Raw genomic sequence first — 16782 nt, 5'->3', positions numbered from 1 at the left:
AAGATCCGCGCGCAGCGCTGCCGTGGGGTACGTGCTTGGGATAAGTGAGCTTTTGCACCTGTGCTGGCTCTGGAGCGGGTGTTTGGAGGTGAAAGCATAGCAGGGATATTGTCTGTGCCAGTGGCAGGAGGGTGTCTGTGCGCCAGGGAATCTATCTGTGGAGACAAGCACATATGCTTGGCTCCGTAAGGACATATATCACCTGACTGAACACCCTCGAACGTGTGACGCGCCAGATGGTTTGGTTAAATATTTAAGCAAGCTGCTTTCTGTCCTGGGGACTCCATGTGTGCGAGGAGTCAAGCTGGGGGCACGCCCTGGGCACCTGTGGAGGGCTGAGAGCAGCCCAGAGACCTCCCCCAGCACCATGGCAGGGTTGGGGAGGGAGGGGAAAAAGAAGCTGGATTGATAAACCACCATCCTGCCTCTGGGGAAATCTGTGCTGTGTCACTGGAGCAGCTTGGCCAACACTGCCATGTTTAATCACTCCTGAGCAAGGGAGATGCTGAACACAAAAGGACTGCCCACAAGGAGAGGGTTCCCACCTGGGAAGCCTGCATTTACTTAGCTTTATTTATTTATTCATTCCCAAAGGGGCACAGCTCCATCTGCATCCTGCTTTCAGCACAGGAAATGTCTCCTCTGCCCCAGTGCTGCAGAAATGCCAGCTGATGGTGAAAGCCCTTTAATGCAGAGGGAATGGAAGAAGTGATGACTGTTAAATAATATTAAATATATTCTTGGATCACTTTATTAAGGTTTCCCTCCCCAGTGTGGTAAAGGCTTTACAACACACCTGTTCAGCCTCCAGAAAGGCATTTGGAGTAGTTTGTGTGGTTAAATATTCAAACATTTAATTAGCATACAATACCCACCGTGTTAAATCCTACCACTGCATAGTTCATTCCAGGGTTAGTTAACAGCTCCAGTGATGTTGTTGCTCTGGTTTGCTTCCCAGCCATTCCTGCCTGCTCTCATTCCAGGTGGGACACAGGGAATTGCATCTCCCTGAGAGTGTCCCAAACTTGCTGGACTCTGGTGGGCTTTTTCCTTGGTGCTTGAGCTGCTTTTCATAGAATCATGCAATGGTTTGGGTTGGAAGGGACCTTAAAGCCCATCTCCCTGCCATGGGCAGGGACACCTTCCACTAGCCCAGGTTGCTCCAGGCCCCGTCCAACCTGGCCTTGGACACTTCCAGGGATGGGGCAGCCACAGCTTCCCTGGGCAACCTGTGCCAGGGCCTCACCACCCTCATTGTAAAAAACTTCTTGCATCTGTTCTAAATCAACCCTCTTCAGGTAAAACCATTCCCCCTTGTTCTGTTAATGAAACCCAAGTTTAATTTGTTTTAATTATGGTTTATAATCTGGTCACTTAAACTCTTTTCTCTCTCCTGGGTGGGAGCAAACCTGCCTGTGCAGTTCCAGAGTAGCAGCTTGAAGTCTGATTTAATTTTTTTTTTTTTAAAGTCTCTGCAAAACAAGTTGAATTGGGTCGAGGTGGATTCAGCAGTTAAAAACATCAGAAAGGTTCCTCTGTGATGCAGCAAACAGCACATTAAAGGTGATGGGTACTGCTCTAGTTTGTCAGGACTTAGAGCTGGAAGCTATTGCTGCTTCCCAGGCAATGGTGGGTGATCCACTTGTCTGTGTTTATCTCTTCCCAACTCTCCAAAATGACCGTGGTAATACCACCATGGCCTATTTTTGTTGTCCAGCCCATAAGCTCCATGTTTTTAAAGCACACACGGATTTCCTGGTTGGCAGTCCCAGCAGGAACACAGCAGGGTAATCAGAGCACTGCTGTAATTAATTGCTTCTCCTCAGTGGAATACCTGGCCATGGGCAGAGCATCTCCCAGCTCTGGGTGGCCCCAGGAGAGCTGTGCTGTCCCCTTAATGACACCGATGCATATTAATGTTTCTTTTGGTGTCATCTTCATGCCCTCCACTGTCCTGCCCCAGAGCCCCCACTGTTTGGGAGCATCTGATCCATAGTTGTTCTCCAGTGCATGATTAGCAGATTAGCCATTGTGCCCAGAGCAGCAAAAAAATGAACTCCCAGAAGCCCTTCAAAACAGAGAATAATTCATTACCCACCTTGATTTCCACTTAAAATGTACTTTAACTACACTTCAAACTACAAACCCTAAATCACCATCATGTTCACAAAAAATCCATCATTTTTTATTTTATTGCACGGCACTGGCATGACATAATCCCTTCCAGAGCATCTTGGAGTGCTTTACGGATCAATAAATTACTTACCTGCACAGCAGAGGCATTGCGTGCAAGGCCATTGCAGTCATTCCGGCTCGGAGCAGCCCGGGAAGGTGTGGGAGGTGGGGAGAGGCAGGGAAGGGATGCTCAGGAGCGGGGGTCCAAGCCAGGAGCAGGGGTGTTGTGATGGTCTGGGCTGCAGCTGGGAGCGGGGTGATGGATGGGGCTCGCCCAGGAAGGCTGGAAGGAGCAGGATGCTTTGCAAGTGATTTGTGCCTCTCCTGCAAAGCGCCGCAGCGGGGGCCAATCCACTGCTGGGCTCCTGAGAAAGCCTGGAAATAAACCCAGGAAGGTGATGGTCTTTATTTTGTTCTGCAGGTGCAGGCTGATAAGAGCAGCCAACCCTTTTTCCTCGTACAGCCCCACCATGGTGCTCCTGGAAACCTCAGCCCTCCCTGGCAGCCACACCGTGTCCTCTGCTCACACAGCAACAGGAGCCCAGTGCTCCCTGCTTGCTCCTCATCCCTTTCCAGCCCCCTCCTCATCTCCCCCTGTCCTCTCCTTAGTCCTGGACCCCTCAGATCTGACCCTCTCTTGAGCATTCATGATGGCAGTGCCAGTGCAGTGGCATGGCTTCCATCCCCATGGAATGTCCCTTCCTTTGCACGCTGGTAGAACTTACAGGCTCCTCAGCAGACTCATTGTCTCCATGCCCAGCTTCTCTTGGAGCTTCTCTGGTTACAAGGGCCTGGCAGAGATCCTGCACAGCTGCAGGAGTTTGAAGGGGTGGATGGTGTTTTCTCGGGATGCAGCTCTGCTGGGAAGGGTTTGTCATGGCTGAGAGGACGCAAGGAGTGCTGGAAGTGGGATAAGAAAAAGCACTGTCTCACACACTGTGGAGGTGCTGAGGAGGAGCTTCTCGAGCCTCCCTAAAATGGCTGAATCCCCTCTGGCTACAATTTTTTCCCACTTCAACCCTGTCTTCTCTGCCCTCTCTTTTCCCTGTGAGCTCCTGCCAAGTCAGATGAGACTGATGGACTACTATACAGCTTGTCAAGGTGGAGGGAAATACAGTCTCCTTCACCCACAGCTTGAGATTTGAGTTGGAGCAGAACTAGTTTCAATTTCCTTCTCCTCTTTGTGTCATTGCAGTGTCTCCAAAAATCACCGATATCTCTCCTGACATCTCCATCAATGAGGGCGGCAACGTCAGCCTCACCTGCTTAGCCACGGGCAGGCCAGATCCAACAATCACCTGGAGACATATCTCACCCAAAGGTAAGAACCAAACGTTCCCAGAGATATTTTGGGAGGGGCACAGCAGCATTTGTGAGCAGCCAGAGAGGCGTCAGTGGCTGGTGAAGGTGAAGTTGCAAAGTGAAGGTGAAGTGAATGGAAAAGATGTGACTGAATGCAGGAGTTGTTGACTTCGGTAGAGGAACATCCATCTTGGTGGTCTGGAAGGACAGGTTATGGTTTTGGTCAGGTGGAGGACTGGCTGTAGATGCCAGGTTGGGGGTGTCATGCTCAGAGATTCAGAGAATCAGGGAATACCCTGAGTTGGAAGGGACTCACGAGGATCATGGAGTTCCTGCACAGGGCACCCCCACTGCACATTGAACATGCTTGTCTGGCCCTGTTTTGAAAAGTTTTCAGGCAATTCTTACACGTTGCTTCAAAGGAAGATTGTAAATAGTGCAAATGAGCAGGAAAACACATGAAGCATTAATTGGTGGCCTTGTTAATTGGTAAGCAAAGCCTCAGCAGAACTGTGTGGGTGTGACTGCTGGGAAGCAAATTCCCATGCGTTCGGGAGCGTATAATTTTAAACCCTTTCCCCAGCTGCTTTTTGGCCTCTGCTTTGCGTTTTGCTGCCCTGTTACATCCCCCCGTGGCCGCGAGGATCTCGCGGGTGAGCTGGGGGTGGGATCCGGGGGCTCTGGGTGGGATGAGCCGTGCGGCCGAGCGTCACTGCCTGGCTCTGCTCCTCTGATCCTGTCTAAGCGCTTCAGTTCCCCCTCAGAGTCGTGTTTCCCCTGAGGTTTTACCGGTGTGGGCTGTTGTTGCAGACAACTGCCTGGAGTTCTCCTCGGGGACACCCGTCGGGGCTGTCCGGCCGGAGGAGGCGGTGACGGATGGCGCCGTGGCCGCTCCTCCTGTCGCTGCCTGGCGATGGCTGCGGTGTCTCGCTGCAGCTCCATTGATTTTTTTGCTGTTTGTCTGCCTGGAGGGAACGGCTGGGCCTGATCCATCACTCCCCAAAGCCCAGGCACAGAGCGAGCTGAGTCGGCAGCATCTCAGCCCCTTCCCTTGACAGGAGTCTCTGTAAAAACCGTTCCCCCAGTGCACGTGTTGGCTCATCCACTCTAGGTCATCTTGCTTCCAGCAAGATGGCTTCAGTTGAGGTGTCTGCATGGATAACTGATGAAATTCAGGGTGCAGATCCGTGTGCTCCTCCCCACCCCTGAGTGTCTCTATGGAATCAAAGTTGTCACCACCAGGCAGCATTTATGGTTGAGGCAGTCCATGTGCTCCCACCTCAAAGTCTTTTCTTCCTCCTCTTCCCCTTGTCTACCCTGACAACATGTTTTTGTTTTGCTCAGCCTCCTCACCGCCTGTTTGTCACATGCATCTTGTTTTCCCCACAGCTCCACTCACCTTCCCACATTCCCTCCAGCTCCCCCAGGACCCTCTTCTCCCACTCCTGTGCCCCTTGCTGCCTTCTCCCACACGCCATCCATCCTCTCCTAACCAGGCTCCCGGCTCCTGATGCCTCTGTCTTTCACGAGGGCTATTTTCTGTGTTTGCTGCCATCCAGCAGGTTTTTTTCCCCAGGGAATCTTTACCTGCGCTTGAACCAGATGTTTCCATTTTACTTAGGACTTAGCTGCTATGGAAACTGAGGATGCACCAGGAGAGGAAGAGTGAGCTAATCAGAAATTACCTGTGGCGCTGTGTAATTTGCAGCAGCAGCTCTTTCCTGATTTTGGCCATGATTAGGCATTCTGCTTTCAAAACTCAAAGGGAACAAATGATCACAGAGATTTACTTGAGCCTGGTCTCCTGCTGATGGGAGGTGCTGAGCCCAGAGGTGACCCAGGACAACTTCCATGGCTGTCCATCTCTGTGGGAAGCTCCTCTGTCTATGGGTCTGCCAAACCACCAAGAAGAACCTCTACTTCCCCGTTTTGCATTCACCACACGCAGCAAAGACGAGGATGGGAAACATGAGGACTGAAATGAGAGCCAGGGAAGATGCATAGAGGTGCTATAACAGGTGCCAGGATGGTATCCCTTTTCCTGGTGGGATATACTCTAATTTGGAGAGCTGGGAGCAAGCGAAATCCAAAGCTTGCTGCTGGCCCCTCTCTCAGTTGTTGGTCTGCTACTCGTCCCGCGGGAAGTCTCAAGTGAGATGCCTCCTGTTCCTTCTCACTGTCTTCCTCCGTCTCACTTGGAGTGGTGGAGGAAAGGGATGAGGGAGAATTGGTTCAGGGAGTGCTGGTGCATAATTTAAGGGTTTACACAGCGGATGGTAAGCAGCTCTCACTGACATCGCTGGGGACAGGCTGTGCCAGCACTGTCTGTGCCAGGCACGGGCACCCCGGGAGCTGAAGGACCGGTCCCATGCTGCTGCTGCTGCTCCCTGCAAAGGCACTTCATGGGGTTTATTATTTCCTTGGCAGCTGTGAGCCCACTGCACAGCCCTTGTGGGGAAATGGAGTAAATAAGAGTGTCTGCTCACTAGGGCAGCGCACAGTCGGGTCCTTCAGAGGATTTACACCCAGAGTAGTGCAGCTCCCTGGGGACTGATCCCACTGGAGACCCTTTTCCAGCCACTCCAGGCTCCCCTGACTGCTCGGCTGTTCCCCCTCTGCTCTGATGAATACGTGTTTAGTGGCTTGGGCTGGTGAACTCTGCTGAATGTTCCTGCCTGCAGTTGTTGCCGTGTTCTGGGAGGCTGGTTTTTGAGGCTCTGTTTGGTTTGGGGGCTGGAGGAGTTCCTGCAGCTGGGCTGAGGAGAGCATATTCATGGGATAACTCAAGAGCTGAGTGAACCTGAGCAAGAGAGTTTTCTGCCAGTGAATCACAAGAGTGCTGGTCCCATCAGTGCACCATCACTGATCAGAGCCTTGCATGGTGCCTGACCCTACCTGTGCCCATCTCCTGCCAAGAGCAAAAGCAGGATGCTGGCTCTGGAGAAGGGTTTTTTGAACCCATGGCCAGTCCAACCAATGTGTACAGTCTATCTTCTGTCCCTCTGCCTCACCCCCTCTGTCCAATTTTATTTCTTCTCCCAGTAATGCTGTACTAACCCACAGCAACTCCCATTAATGCAGCTGAACAGGCTGAGGTGGGAAAAGAAGAGGATTTGGTGGAGTCTCAGCTTCTTTTGCCTCTCCAGAGGAGGCTTAGCTGCTTTGAGGCTCTGTCCTGGGCTTGGATGCTCCAACTGGCAGCACAAGTGTCAGCAGAGCTGCCAGGCACTGAGGCTTCAAAACAGAGCTCACCAAAACCATATGGAGATGCCAAGCTCTGGCATGAGATGGGACTGCTCCATCCCTGCTTGGCACCCCTGTCAGGCCAAGACTACTGAAATAGCAATCAAAGGAGGCATCCTCAGCAGGGTGGAGAGAGGGAGAAGGGCAAAGAGGGAGAAAAGAATGTGGATAACCATGGTCTGGATGTAACACCCAACAGGAAGGCAGCAGCAACTTTCCAGAGGAGGTGGAATTTGTGGAGAGGACTTAGCTTCAGGGGTCTGAAAGGCAGCATTATGTGTGTCCATGAGCATTCATTTGCACCCTTAGGTACTGAGCATCTCTATGTTTCCAAGGCTTTGGATGTATCACAGCCCCACAGTGCCGATGCCGTCCGTAAACTGCAGCGAGGTCTTCTAGTTACTAACCTGGTTTTGGTCACTCAGGTGTTTCCATAGTTACTGGGCTTTTTATTTATTTTTTGGGGTAACTCTGGTGTTGTCATGGCGATTGTCATGTTGTCAGGCCAGTTTTCCTTTCTTGGTGGATGAAGGCTGGGAATTCTTGGCATCCCGGGCTACTGGGCTCAGGGTGATGCCAGAGCCCTGGCAGAGCGAGTGGCACCATGTTGAGCTGTCCAGGGGATATTTATCTGTGCTACAGACACGAGACTCATCGTGCCTCCCATTTAGCTCAGGAAACGTGCCAAGGAATTGAAGTGAGGGATCTTCCAGGAGGGATGAAGGCTCGGCAGCCTCTGTCCCAGGAGGAGCAGGCATGGCTCAGCAGTAATGAGGGGGAGGCAAAGTGTGGTTATCCTGCCATGCCAGGGCCAGGGGCACAAAGAAAGGGTGTAAAACTAGGTGTGGGCACGTGGATCCCTCCACTGGCTCATCCGCCTGGCCACAAGCAGACATCCTGAGCCAGAGGCTGCATCCAAGTCGTCATCCTTAACAACCCTTGATGGACTTTTCTGCCACGGTTTTGTCTAATTGCTTTTTGATTATTGCTGTAGTATGATGGATTCTGGTGTGAGGCTTAAGACAGTGGCTGCCAGGGTAGGAAAACATTATGGTTTGGCTTGATGGTGTATTTACTTGTGAGAGGTTTGATCGAGAGGTCTCTGTAGCGGGAATCCCTCATTAATCTCCGGATTAGTCTGGGTGCTGAAAGCTGGATCCTGTGCGGAGTCTGAGCAGTCATTTGTGGGGGAGATGACACCTTGTTGCTTCAAGACAGAGACAGGGGAGATCCTCAGAGGATCCCTACGTTGCCACATCCCAGATATCCCCTGATCAGTCCGTTTAACCTCCGTGGCTTCCCTGGAAGAGGTACAATGGCAGTCCCTTGTCTCGCGGAACCGACGGGAGGATAAATACGTTCCAGCCGTGAGGCACTCGGACACAGCAGTAATCACAGCTTGTATATGCACTTAAGATAGATGAGACACAGTGGCCTGATGTGGCAGAGGTCTCATGAGATCATCTGTCTATACATCAGCAGCAAACCAGCAAAGGGACTCTGGGAGAAGTCTGGTATATTTGGATATATTGATTCTCTCTGGCTCTTGGTGCAGCTTAAAACAAGAGGACAAACAACTGCAAAAAATATCCAGCTGGAAGACTTGCTTGTCCCTGGGAAGGGGACACATCGTCCCATCTCAGAGGTTTGTCCATTAAGCACTTTGCTTGCTGTCTTCATCTTTCCAGGATCCTCCCAGGAGAGAAGGCATATGGGATATTTGTAGGCTGGACACCAGATCTGGCTCCAGAGAGAAGGGGGAACCACTTGGGTGGGAAAATCTCCATCTGCTTCTGTGCTGCCTTGTCCCTCACTGTGATCAGCTCCGTGTCCCATGAGATCACTCCCTTTAACCCTGCCTCAAGTCACCTAATTAACTGAAGACCAGAGAGCCGTGTTCTCTGCTGGCCCTTTTATCAGGGAAATACCTCTAGGAGGGAGCAGATGGTTTCTGTAAGGCTGCTCCTGTGTTCATCACAGGTCTTGTGTCTCTGCACTGCCTCTTGTCTCCTTTGGAGACGTTGTGTGAGCCAACAACACAAGCGGTGTGCCAAAGAAGGGATGTGAGTCCTGCTGCATCTGTATGATGGAGCACCAAGCCTGCCCTGCTCCGTGGGCTCTGCGTTGGGTTGGGATGGGTTGGGTTGGGATGACCACCGTGCTGTCCCACCTCCCCTTGTTACATGTGTCCCTCCTGTCTTTTGATGGCCAGTTGACTCAGTAGGGATTCCACTGACTCACTCAGTGACCGAGAACCTTGTCCTCCTTCCAAGAGGCAGTTGCCGGCCTGGCCTCCAGCTCTATTAACTGAAGCATTCCAACCGGCTCCAATCCTGTCGGCAGCTCAACCGTCCCCTTGTTTACTGTTGAAATAATTACTGCTTTGCCATAATATTAGCTCTGAGCCGTGACTCCATTACCATTATCGCCGGAATATTACCCATTTATTATCTCCCAGCAACCCTGGAAGATGAACACTAGGCTTCAGAGACCAATTGTTTTACAACAGACAGGATCTTGGTGTGCATTGTTTAATGAGGTAAACTACATTATAGCCGGCATTAATTTGGCTGCGGTGCACTCCACTAAATCACTGTTAACCTGTAAATCTGCCACCGGTTTTGATACTCCTTTAATCAGTGTGTGCTGGACAGATCAGCTGGGCAAAGGGTCAACAGTGGTCCAGCTCTGTTTGTATCATGTAGGGTATTGAAACAGGAGAAATAAATAGGTTGAAGGGGTCATGGGAAAGCAGGACTTTGGGATGGACACTAGTTTTGTGCGTGGTTGTGGTGAAGGAGGCAACTGGAGTTGCCAGGGGTCATTTGAGAAAGTTGTGGGCATGTGCTATGACCAGCAACAAGATCCTGACAGGAGCAGGGTGAATATTTAGCCCGTTGAGTGCCAGCAACTTCCCCATCTGCTCCCATGGTAGTGGGATTTGGCCCAGCAGGAGCCAGAATCTGGTGGCATCACGTCATGGGCTCCAGGTTTTGCTTTCCCAAGGAGTGACTAAAACTCAGTGTGCCATGTGGGTAGCTCCTTTTAGCATTTCCCTTCCTGATGCTTTTTCAAAGCAATGGGAGATCATGTACTTTTATGTGTATAAAAGTAATATTTTTGATTCCCCACATGGTGGAAATGAACTCTCGGAGCTGATCTGTTCACATATTTGGCATAACCACCTTTAAAATATGCATCTTGGTACGAAAATAACAAGACCCCTTCCAGCTACACATGAGGCAGTGTCTTTCCCTTAAGAAAAGAGGGGAAAAAACCACCTTGGCTTCAGTATATTCCCTGAATGCAGCTTTGGAATGTCACACTTTCCCTCCTTGCCGGAGGCAGAGCGGGATTTCACTCCTCATGGCACGGTGCAGAAGCAGCCAGTTGCTGCCCTATTGAGGGGGGAAAAGCAGGGAGCGCTGCCTGCACGTCCAAATTTTGTGTTTTGTCTTATCCCATTGATCACTGACTACCTTTGCAACAAAGGTGAGACCCTCTGAGGTGTTGCAAATGCCCTGATCCGTGCTCTGCATCCCTTCTCCATCCCCAGCATCACCCCACGGGAAGATGAGAATGTGTTACTATTTCTTTGGCGTAGTGGGACAGGGCAGACAAAACCCAACATGCCACCAGTGTCAGCTAGTTGGATTTGCTGCCTCTTCTTTAGTGCTGAACACAACTCCCTCCTTCCCTGATAAATGCATGGCTTTGTGTCACTCCCTGCCTGGGACTCTCCTTTCATTCAGCTGGCCTGGGCAAGAGCAAGGGACGGGAGCGTCTGAGATTCCAGAGATCTCCACACAAATTAAAACCTTTTATCAGCCCCTCATAGCTGTGCAAACTAATTATATTTGGGCCAAACTTTGCCAGTGACTCCCCTGAGGTATTATTATAAAAATCTGAGCTGTGGAAATGCGTCCCCATTCTGTCAACACCAGGTCGCTTCAGCTATAGAAAACTCTGCTCTGGCTCCTTTTAGCTCCCGTGATGTGCTTTGCATAAGCTGCTGCTGTTGTTTTTGGGGAGGAGAGAGCCCAGCTGGGCTCTGACATGTGGCCCAGGTCTGCTGAGCCAAGGGCAGAGCTGGGGGGGGCAGGGAATAGCACTCAAAGATTTCACAGAATCACAGGCTCATCAGGGTTGGAAGGGACCTTTAAGATCATCCAGTCAAGCTGCCCACCCAGCACCACCTCTGTAGTATGAACAGGGACCTAAAAAACTCCTGGGATACCTGTACTGGTGGTGAAAAGGTTCCCCAAAAACTCCAGGGACCCCCCAAATACAGGGTGAAAAAGTTCCCCAAAACCACCTGGGATTCCCAAATTGTGGCTGAAGAGGGTCCATAATCCCCTGGGATCCTTTATTTGCACAAACCTTGCTTGCCTGGCTCATTCTCCCACTGCTCTCCTGTGGCTATCAGCGTGACCTTGGGGCTGTGAGTGCACACGTGGGGTGGCTACTTCCATCCCTGGAGAGATGGGACATGGTGATGAGGGGTGGGAGGGATATTAGAGAGGTGGGGATACCCAAAACCCAACAGGCAGGTGTTGGGAAGGAGCAGCACAAGGAGAAAGCGCATGAGCCTGCACGTGGATGGTTTTCCTAGTGCTGGCACCTTGCTGAGGGGCTTCTGGTGGTGTTGGAGCTGGTTTCCATTCAAATTTTTTCATTCTTTTTCCTGGCCTTACCATTTGCTCCATTCCCTGCCTTGTAATCTTGCTGCTGAGCTTGCGTGGGGCAGGGCACTGAGGCCAAAGACACCCCTCTTGTTCTCCCACCTGCACTGTCTGTAGATGGAGGCAGCACAAGGAAATGCTTGGAGCCAAACTTCCCAGTGGGAAGGAGGTTTTTGCCCCCTGCCACCATTCCTGCACTGTCCTTGTGCTCCTCCTCGGGCGCAGATTGCCGGCTAATGGGGCGGAGCCAGTGCGAGCACTCTCCATTAATGGAGCAGAATATCAACAGAATAAAGCCTTCATTTCCTGGGCTATGGTTTCATTATTAATATACTTTACAGTTCACAGGTTGTTCATTTGCTTCCATGTTTTCTCAGCTGGTGTAATCTGAGTGTGGAGTGAGAAGAGTCATAAAATTTCCATTTCCAGTTGAATGTGCGTCCAATTCGCCGTGAAATGTTTCTCTCTGTCGTGAATATTAAGTGCCTGAGGAGTTGGTAGCCATGGGATTAGGCAGGGCAGGTTGCCAGCCCCTCTCTGTGTCCCAGGGGTGCAGGAGAGAAGTGGGTGTAGAGAAGGAAAGGTGACAAGGTGATGTGTGGGGTCTGAGGGAAGGACTGTGCGGTGGAGGGAGGAAGAGGGAAAAGGGGAGGAAAGCGAGGATGGAGAGAGAGAGGGAGGAAATTGGGAGAGTGGCACAAACTGGCTTCAGGGTGGATGTAGTGGGCAAAGGATGCTCTAACAGAGCAGACCTGTGCTCTACCTCCCTGTTCCCCGTCCCATGACCTTGATACTTATCAGAGAAGATGTTGCACCAGTGTTTGCTCTGGGTTGTAGATCAGTTGTTGATATCTGTGCTTGGTCACTGCCGTGGGCTTTGGGGTTGTGCCCTTCCCCTGGCCTGAACATGGTCAGAGAGTTTCCTTGTCTCTGGTGAAGCTGAGAAATGCTGCTGTGCTTGTAATGGCAAGGAGGTGAAACGTGCTGGTGACCTGGAGCTGCTCAGCTGCCCTGCACCAAGCTGAAGAACAGCAGTGAGCAGCCACAGAGTTGCAGGCACTGTTGCAGTCAGAGAAAAAGGGCTTTTCACATGAATTTGAGGGGAAAAAATCATGTTCTGTTCCTGTTACACACCCAGCATGAAATTTGTTGTGTGTTTAGTGTATTCTTTTATGGCTTGTAGCAAAGCAAAGAGGGGATTCGAGGAGTTGGGGCGGGTGGTCGTGCCCTGTGGCTGGGCAGGTGGTGGGACCAGCGGTGGTGCCACAGCTGCAGTGCCACTGGCAGTGGGCACATCTGGCAGCACAGCTGGCACGTTGCTGCAGCTGGAGGTGGTGGGGGATGTGTGCCCTGGTTACCCCCCCTGTCCTTGCAATAGGGGTGCAGGATGTGGTGTCACTGCCAGGGGCATGGGACAAAAAGCCAAACTGTGCTGGTGTGCCCGGGCCGTGGGGATGATTCGGGCACTGCCCAGAGCCAATGGCACCATTTCCTTCTGACTCTTCGCTGAAATGACTTCAGCCACAGCATTCCTCACTGCAGGGGAAAAAAATGCCTCTTCCTTTCCCATCTTCTCTCGGTCGAGTCAAGATAATAATAGTCTTTTTCTGATCCCCTGAACTTTCCCATCTGCTTGGTAAAACAATGGCAATTCTTTTTCCTCCTGGCCTCTCTCTCTGTCTTCCTCTCTTTTATTTTTATTCTCCTACAGTATAATTTAAAGCCAGAGCAATGCCGTAGCCCATGGGTTTTTCCCCTTCCTGTGACACGCTGCTGTTATTTAAAATGGCTTTTCCCTTGCAAAGCAATGCCTCTCACTGCCCTCCCAGCTCCTGTAGCAGGGCCAATACCTTCACAGAGGCCTGAGGAGGGGGTGGTGGGCTCTAGTGAGGGGGCTCAACCCAGTCTCCAGTACCCCTGTTCTTCTAATCACCCAGCATCACCCATCCTTGCAATTCCTGGCGTGACCTCCCACTCCCCATCCCCCCTCCCCAGGCTCAGGGCATCCTCACCAGCCCCCCACAGCCCTAAACCCATCCATCCCATCACCCCTGCATTTCCCTGCCTTCTCTCAATAAGCCACAATATTGCGAGTGATCCTGCAGAAATGGAGACATCAGTGCCATAAAACACGAGGGACAGAGCAAGGCCACTGGGCTGGAAAATAGCGTGTCTGGAAAAATAAAGATGGGATAAAGATGATGGAGAGGCGACAGCGAGTCTCACCCTGCCATGATTCAGATGGCTCCGGGGGGTGAAGTGAGGTCAGGGGGTCCCAGGGGAAAAGAAGGGGTGGAAAATATCCCACATGCGCAGAAACTCGTGGCAGGGACGGCGCCTGGACTTTGTGTGAGCTGCCTGCAGGGATATGTGTAGAGAGGGGAAAGTTTTCCAGATCCCCGTGACTTCTTGCCAGCACTGGGGATGGATTTAGCCGGCACTTGATGCTTATTTTTTTACTCTAATGCCATTATGCCACTTGCTTTCCATCCGAGGGATATTTCCCTAATGCGGCTGAAATGCAGCTTAGCTGAGGTTACAGCCATTTAACGCTCTGGATTGCAATTGCTTCTTAAGAGCTTGTCCTACGGAGAAAGCCTGGGGGTTTAAATTTCCAACCAGAGGGACCCTCCGGTCCGGAGCCAGCAGCTCTTTTTCACACAAATCCGGAGGAAAGCGGGGTGCCTCGGCTTTGGCAGGGGATGGGAATGCTTTCTGCAGAGCAATGCTGGTTGCACAGAGGGGCCCGTGGTTGGGAAGGGATGTGGTGGATGCCCCGTGGAATTTTTTCGGGTTCTTTGCAAGCCACCTGCAGATATCAGGCAGGAGCCACCTCGTTTCTCGGTGCCTCTGTCCTCGCCAAGCCTTGTGCAGCACAGCTTCTCCTGGAGCCAGCGAGAAAGCTGCCAGAAATGGGCTGAGCTCCAGGGAAGCCAAGTTGCGACAGGATTTAATCGAGGAGCGGCGCTCCCACAAACAGGATGCGTGTGTTTGTCTGAGCGATTTTCTCCGGCAGCATCTGTCACTCTCCAACATCTTGGTATCATTGCAGCAAATTATTTAACCACTACCCACTGTACCCCATCTGTCAGGCAGCCCCTCCACACGGGTGGGGCCTTACCTTCCCGCCTTTCCAAAGGAGCTCACCGGCAAAGGCCGAGCGCCAAACAACAGGACAAATTAAATCAAAAGCACAGCTTCGGCACCCAGGGGGAAAATGCACATCAGCTTTGACTTATTGCACGGCGCACGCTTACAAGAGAGAAGCAGCGGCTTTTGTCACTGCAAGGGGCCATGAAAAATGAATTAGGGCCGCTGCTGGGAGAGGGCATGCAGGAGAATCTTTCATTCCGGCAACGCTGTCCTCTCTCACCTTGGAAGCGGCTACGGGGGGAAAAAAATCGCGGGGAGGAAGGAAAGAAAGGAGAGAGGACTTTGTGTTGGACATCTCACTGGGAGAGAGCAGGGGAGGAAGAGTACTGGTGCTCAAGCATGAGCACGGAGCTGCTGGGAGATGTTGTCTCCTCAGGAACTCTCTGGAGGGGTCTTGGCTCCGTGGGAGCCTCAGTGTTTGGATTTCATGTACCTTTCGGAGACGTTCTGGCAAGGAGGCAGAAAAGCTGTGTGGGAAGTGGTTCCCTGCTGGTCACAGCCTCTGCTGAGCATCAGTTCCCCCCTGTGCTACCACAAGCACCACCCCCTCACCCTCCAGGGGCTGAGGAGAAAGGTGTCCAGGTTATGCTTGTGATAACACATGGGTATCGTTGAGAACAGCAGCCCTCTAATGAGCTCTACACCCATCCTTGCTGCAGATCTGACACCACTTAAGTGCTTTGTGAACTGCATCCGTTTTTAATTTGCTCAAACAGGGTGGCATGTGCCCTCTGGACCTTTTCCTGGGGTTTGGTGTCCTTGCCAGCTCCCCAGGAGGAGGCAGGGTCTGGGAGAGGCTGAGGACAGTCGCCGCCGACAGTTTGCTGAGCCTTGAGCTGCCTCTGAGCTCTCCCTCGCGCCGAAATAAAAGGGCTCATTCTTTATTCGACTCATTTACTCCTGAGTTAGAGCCTCGTTCAAGGGTGGTTGGTCCCCGAGTTGTTTTGTTTTGTTTCTTTAAATATTAATTTCCATAATCCATTTATTTCCCAAGGAACTACTTCTCGCAAACAAAAGGTTTAATGCTCCTCTTTTATTCCCGGTAACAAATAAGTTGTCTGAGACGTGCAAACATCCCGGCAGCAGCAGAGCCGTGTGCGTGTAGCAGCCGTCTGATGGCAAAGAACCAGGCTTAAGGATGCACAGGGACCAGGGGGAAAGCATCCCTGAGGGATCACAGGTACCACAGCAGCATCTCCCTGGAGATGCTCACCCAGAGAGGGAGGACAGCGAGCCCGGCTGACACCAGGGAGCCCCCACAGCCAGGGATTCCAATCCTTTGCGTGGAGGCGTCTCCAACATGCCTTCTTTGAGATGGAAGATTTGAGAGCCGAAGGCCGGGAAGCACAATAGAAGATAGACTGCTTGTACCTCATTGTCTGGAGAATAGATGGGCTGCGGGCTCCCGGAGAATAGGAGCTGCCACTCAGGTGGCTTTAATAGAACAGGCGGCAGACAGATTTCAATAAAAGAAATGAGTATAAATATTGTTAGCGGAGAATAGAGGGAGAGTGAAAAAGATCTTGTTTAACGAGTCACAGTGGGAAACTTTCAAGGACTTTTAAGCTAAAAACTCTTCACAATGGTGCTATAATGGACAGCTCAGCCGACTTGGCTGCGCTGTGTAGCGTCGGTGAGGGGACCAGGCTGGGCAGGTGTCCCTGGGATACCACAGGGAAAGGCATGGCAGAGAATCACAGAAGGGTTTGGGTTGGAGGTGACCTTAAGGATCATCTGGGTCCAACCCTTACCACGGGCAGGGACACCTTCCACTGGCCCAGGTTGCTCCAAGCCCCACCCAACCTGGCCTTGGACACTTCCAGGGCTGGGGCAGCCACAGCTTCTCTGGGCAACCTGTACCAGGGCCTCCCCACCCTCACAGGGAAGAATTTCTTCCCAACATCCCATCTAACCCTGACCTCTGGCAGTGTCCTTGCCTTTCTTGGAGTCGATGCCAATATGGGCTCTAGGCTGTGACCACAGGCTGAGTGACCAGGTGATGTGGTGGCATTTGGAGGGTCTCTGCAAGTCGCATGCCCCAGTGACTTAGTCCCTGATTGCTGCATGTGCCCACTTAATAGCTACTTATTAGAGTTGTTGTATGAGATATGAGCCCCAGGTGTGGTCTTAGGAATGCACTGAGCAAGTGTAGCAAAAATGCAGGTGCTGTCTCTGTTGTAGCTCTGAGTTGAGCAGGAAGTTGAAGAAAATGTCTTTCCTGGTAGGA

The 16782-nt window shown here is 51.7% G+C and overlaps 1 protein-coding gene across 7 annotated transcripts in view; it reads left to right on the top strand.

The window, feature by feature from the left end:
• Nucleotides 1–16782, top strand: part of LOC116797669 (protein CEPU-1) — a 354096-nt gene that overhangs the window by 322553 nt on the left and 14761 nt on the right. For all 7 annotated transcript variants that reach the window (XM_032709434.1, XM_032709433.1, XM_032709429.1 and 4 more), the window contains one exon: nt 3371–3496. In XM_032709434.1, coding sequence (XP_032565325.1) covers nt 3371–3496 — 126 coding nt within the window. The remainder of the gene's footprint in view (nt 1–3370; nt 3497–16782) is intronic.

Source organism: Chiroxiphia lanceolata, chromosome 23, assembly GCF_009829145.1.
Source record: "Chiroxiphia lanceolata isolate bChiLan1 chromosome 23, bChiLan1.pri, whole genome shotgun sequence".
Classification (NCBI taxonomy): domain Eukaryota; kingdom Metazoa; phylum Chordata; class Aves; order Passeriformes; family Pipridae; genus Chiroxiphia; species Chiroxiphia lanceolata.
This window is presented reverse-complemented; position numbering and strand designations above follow the sequence as displayed.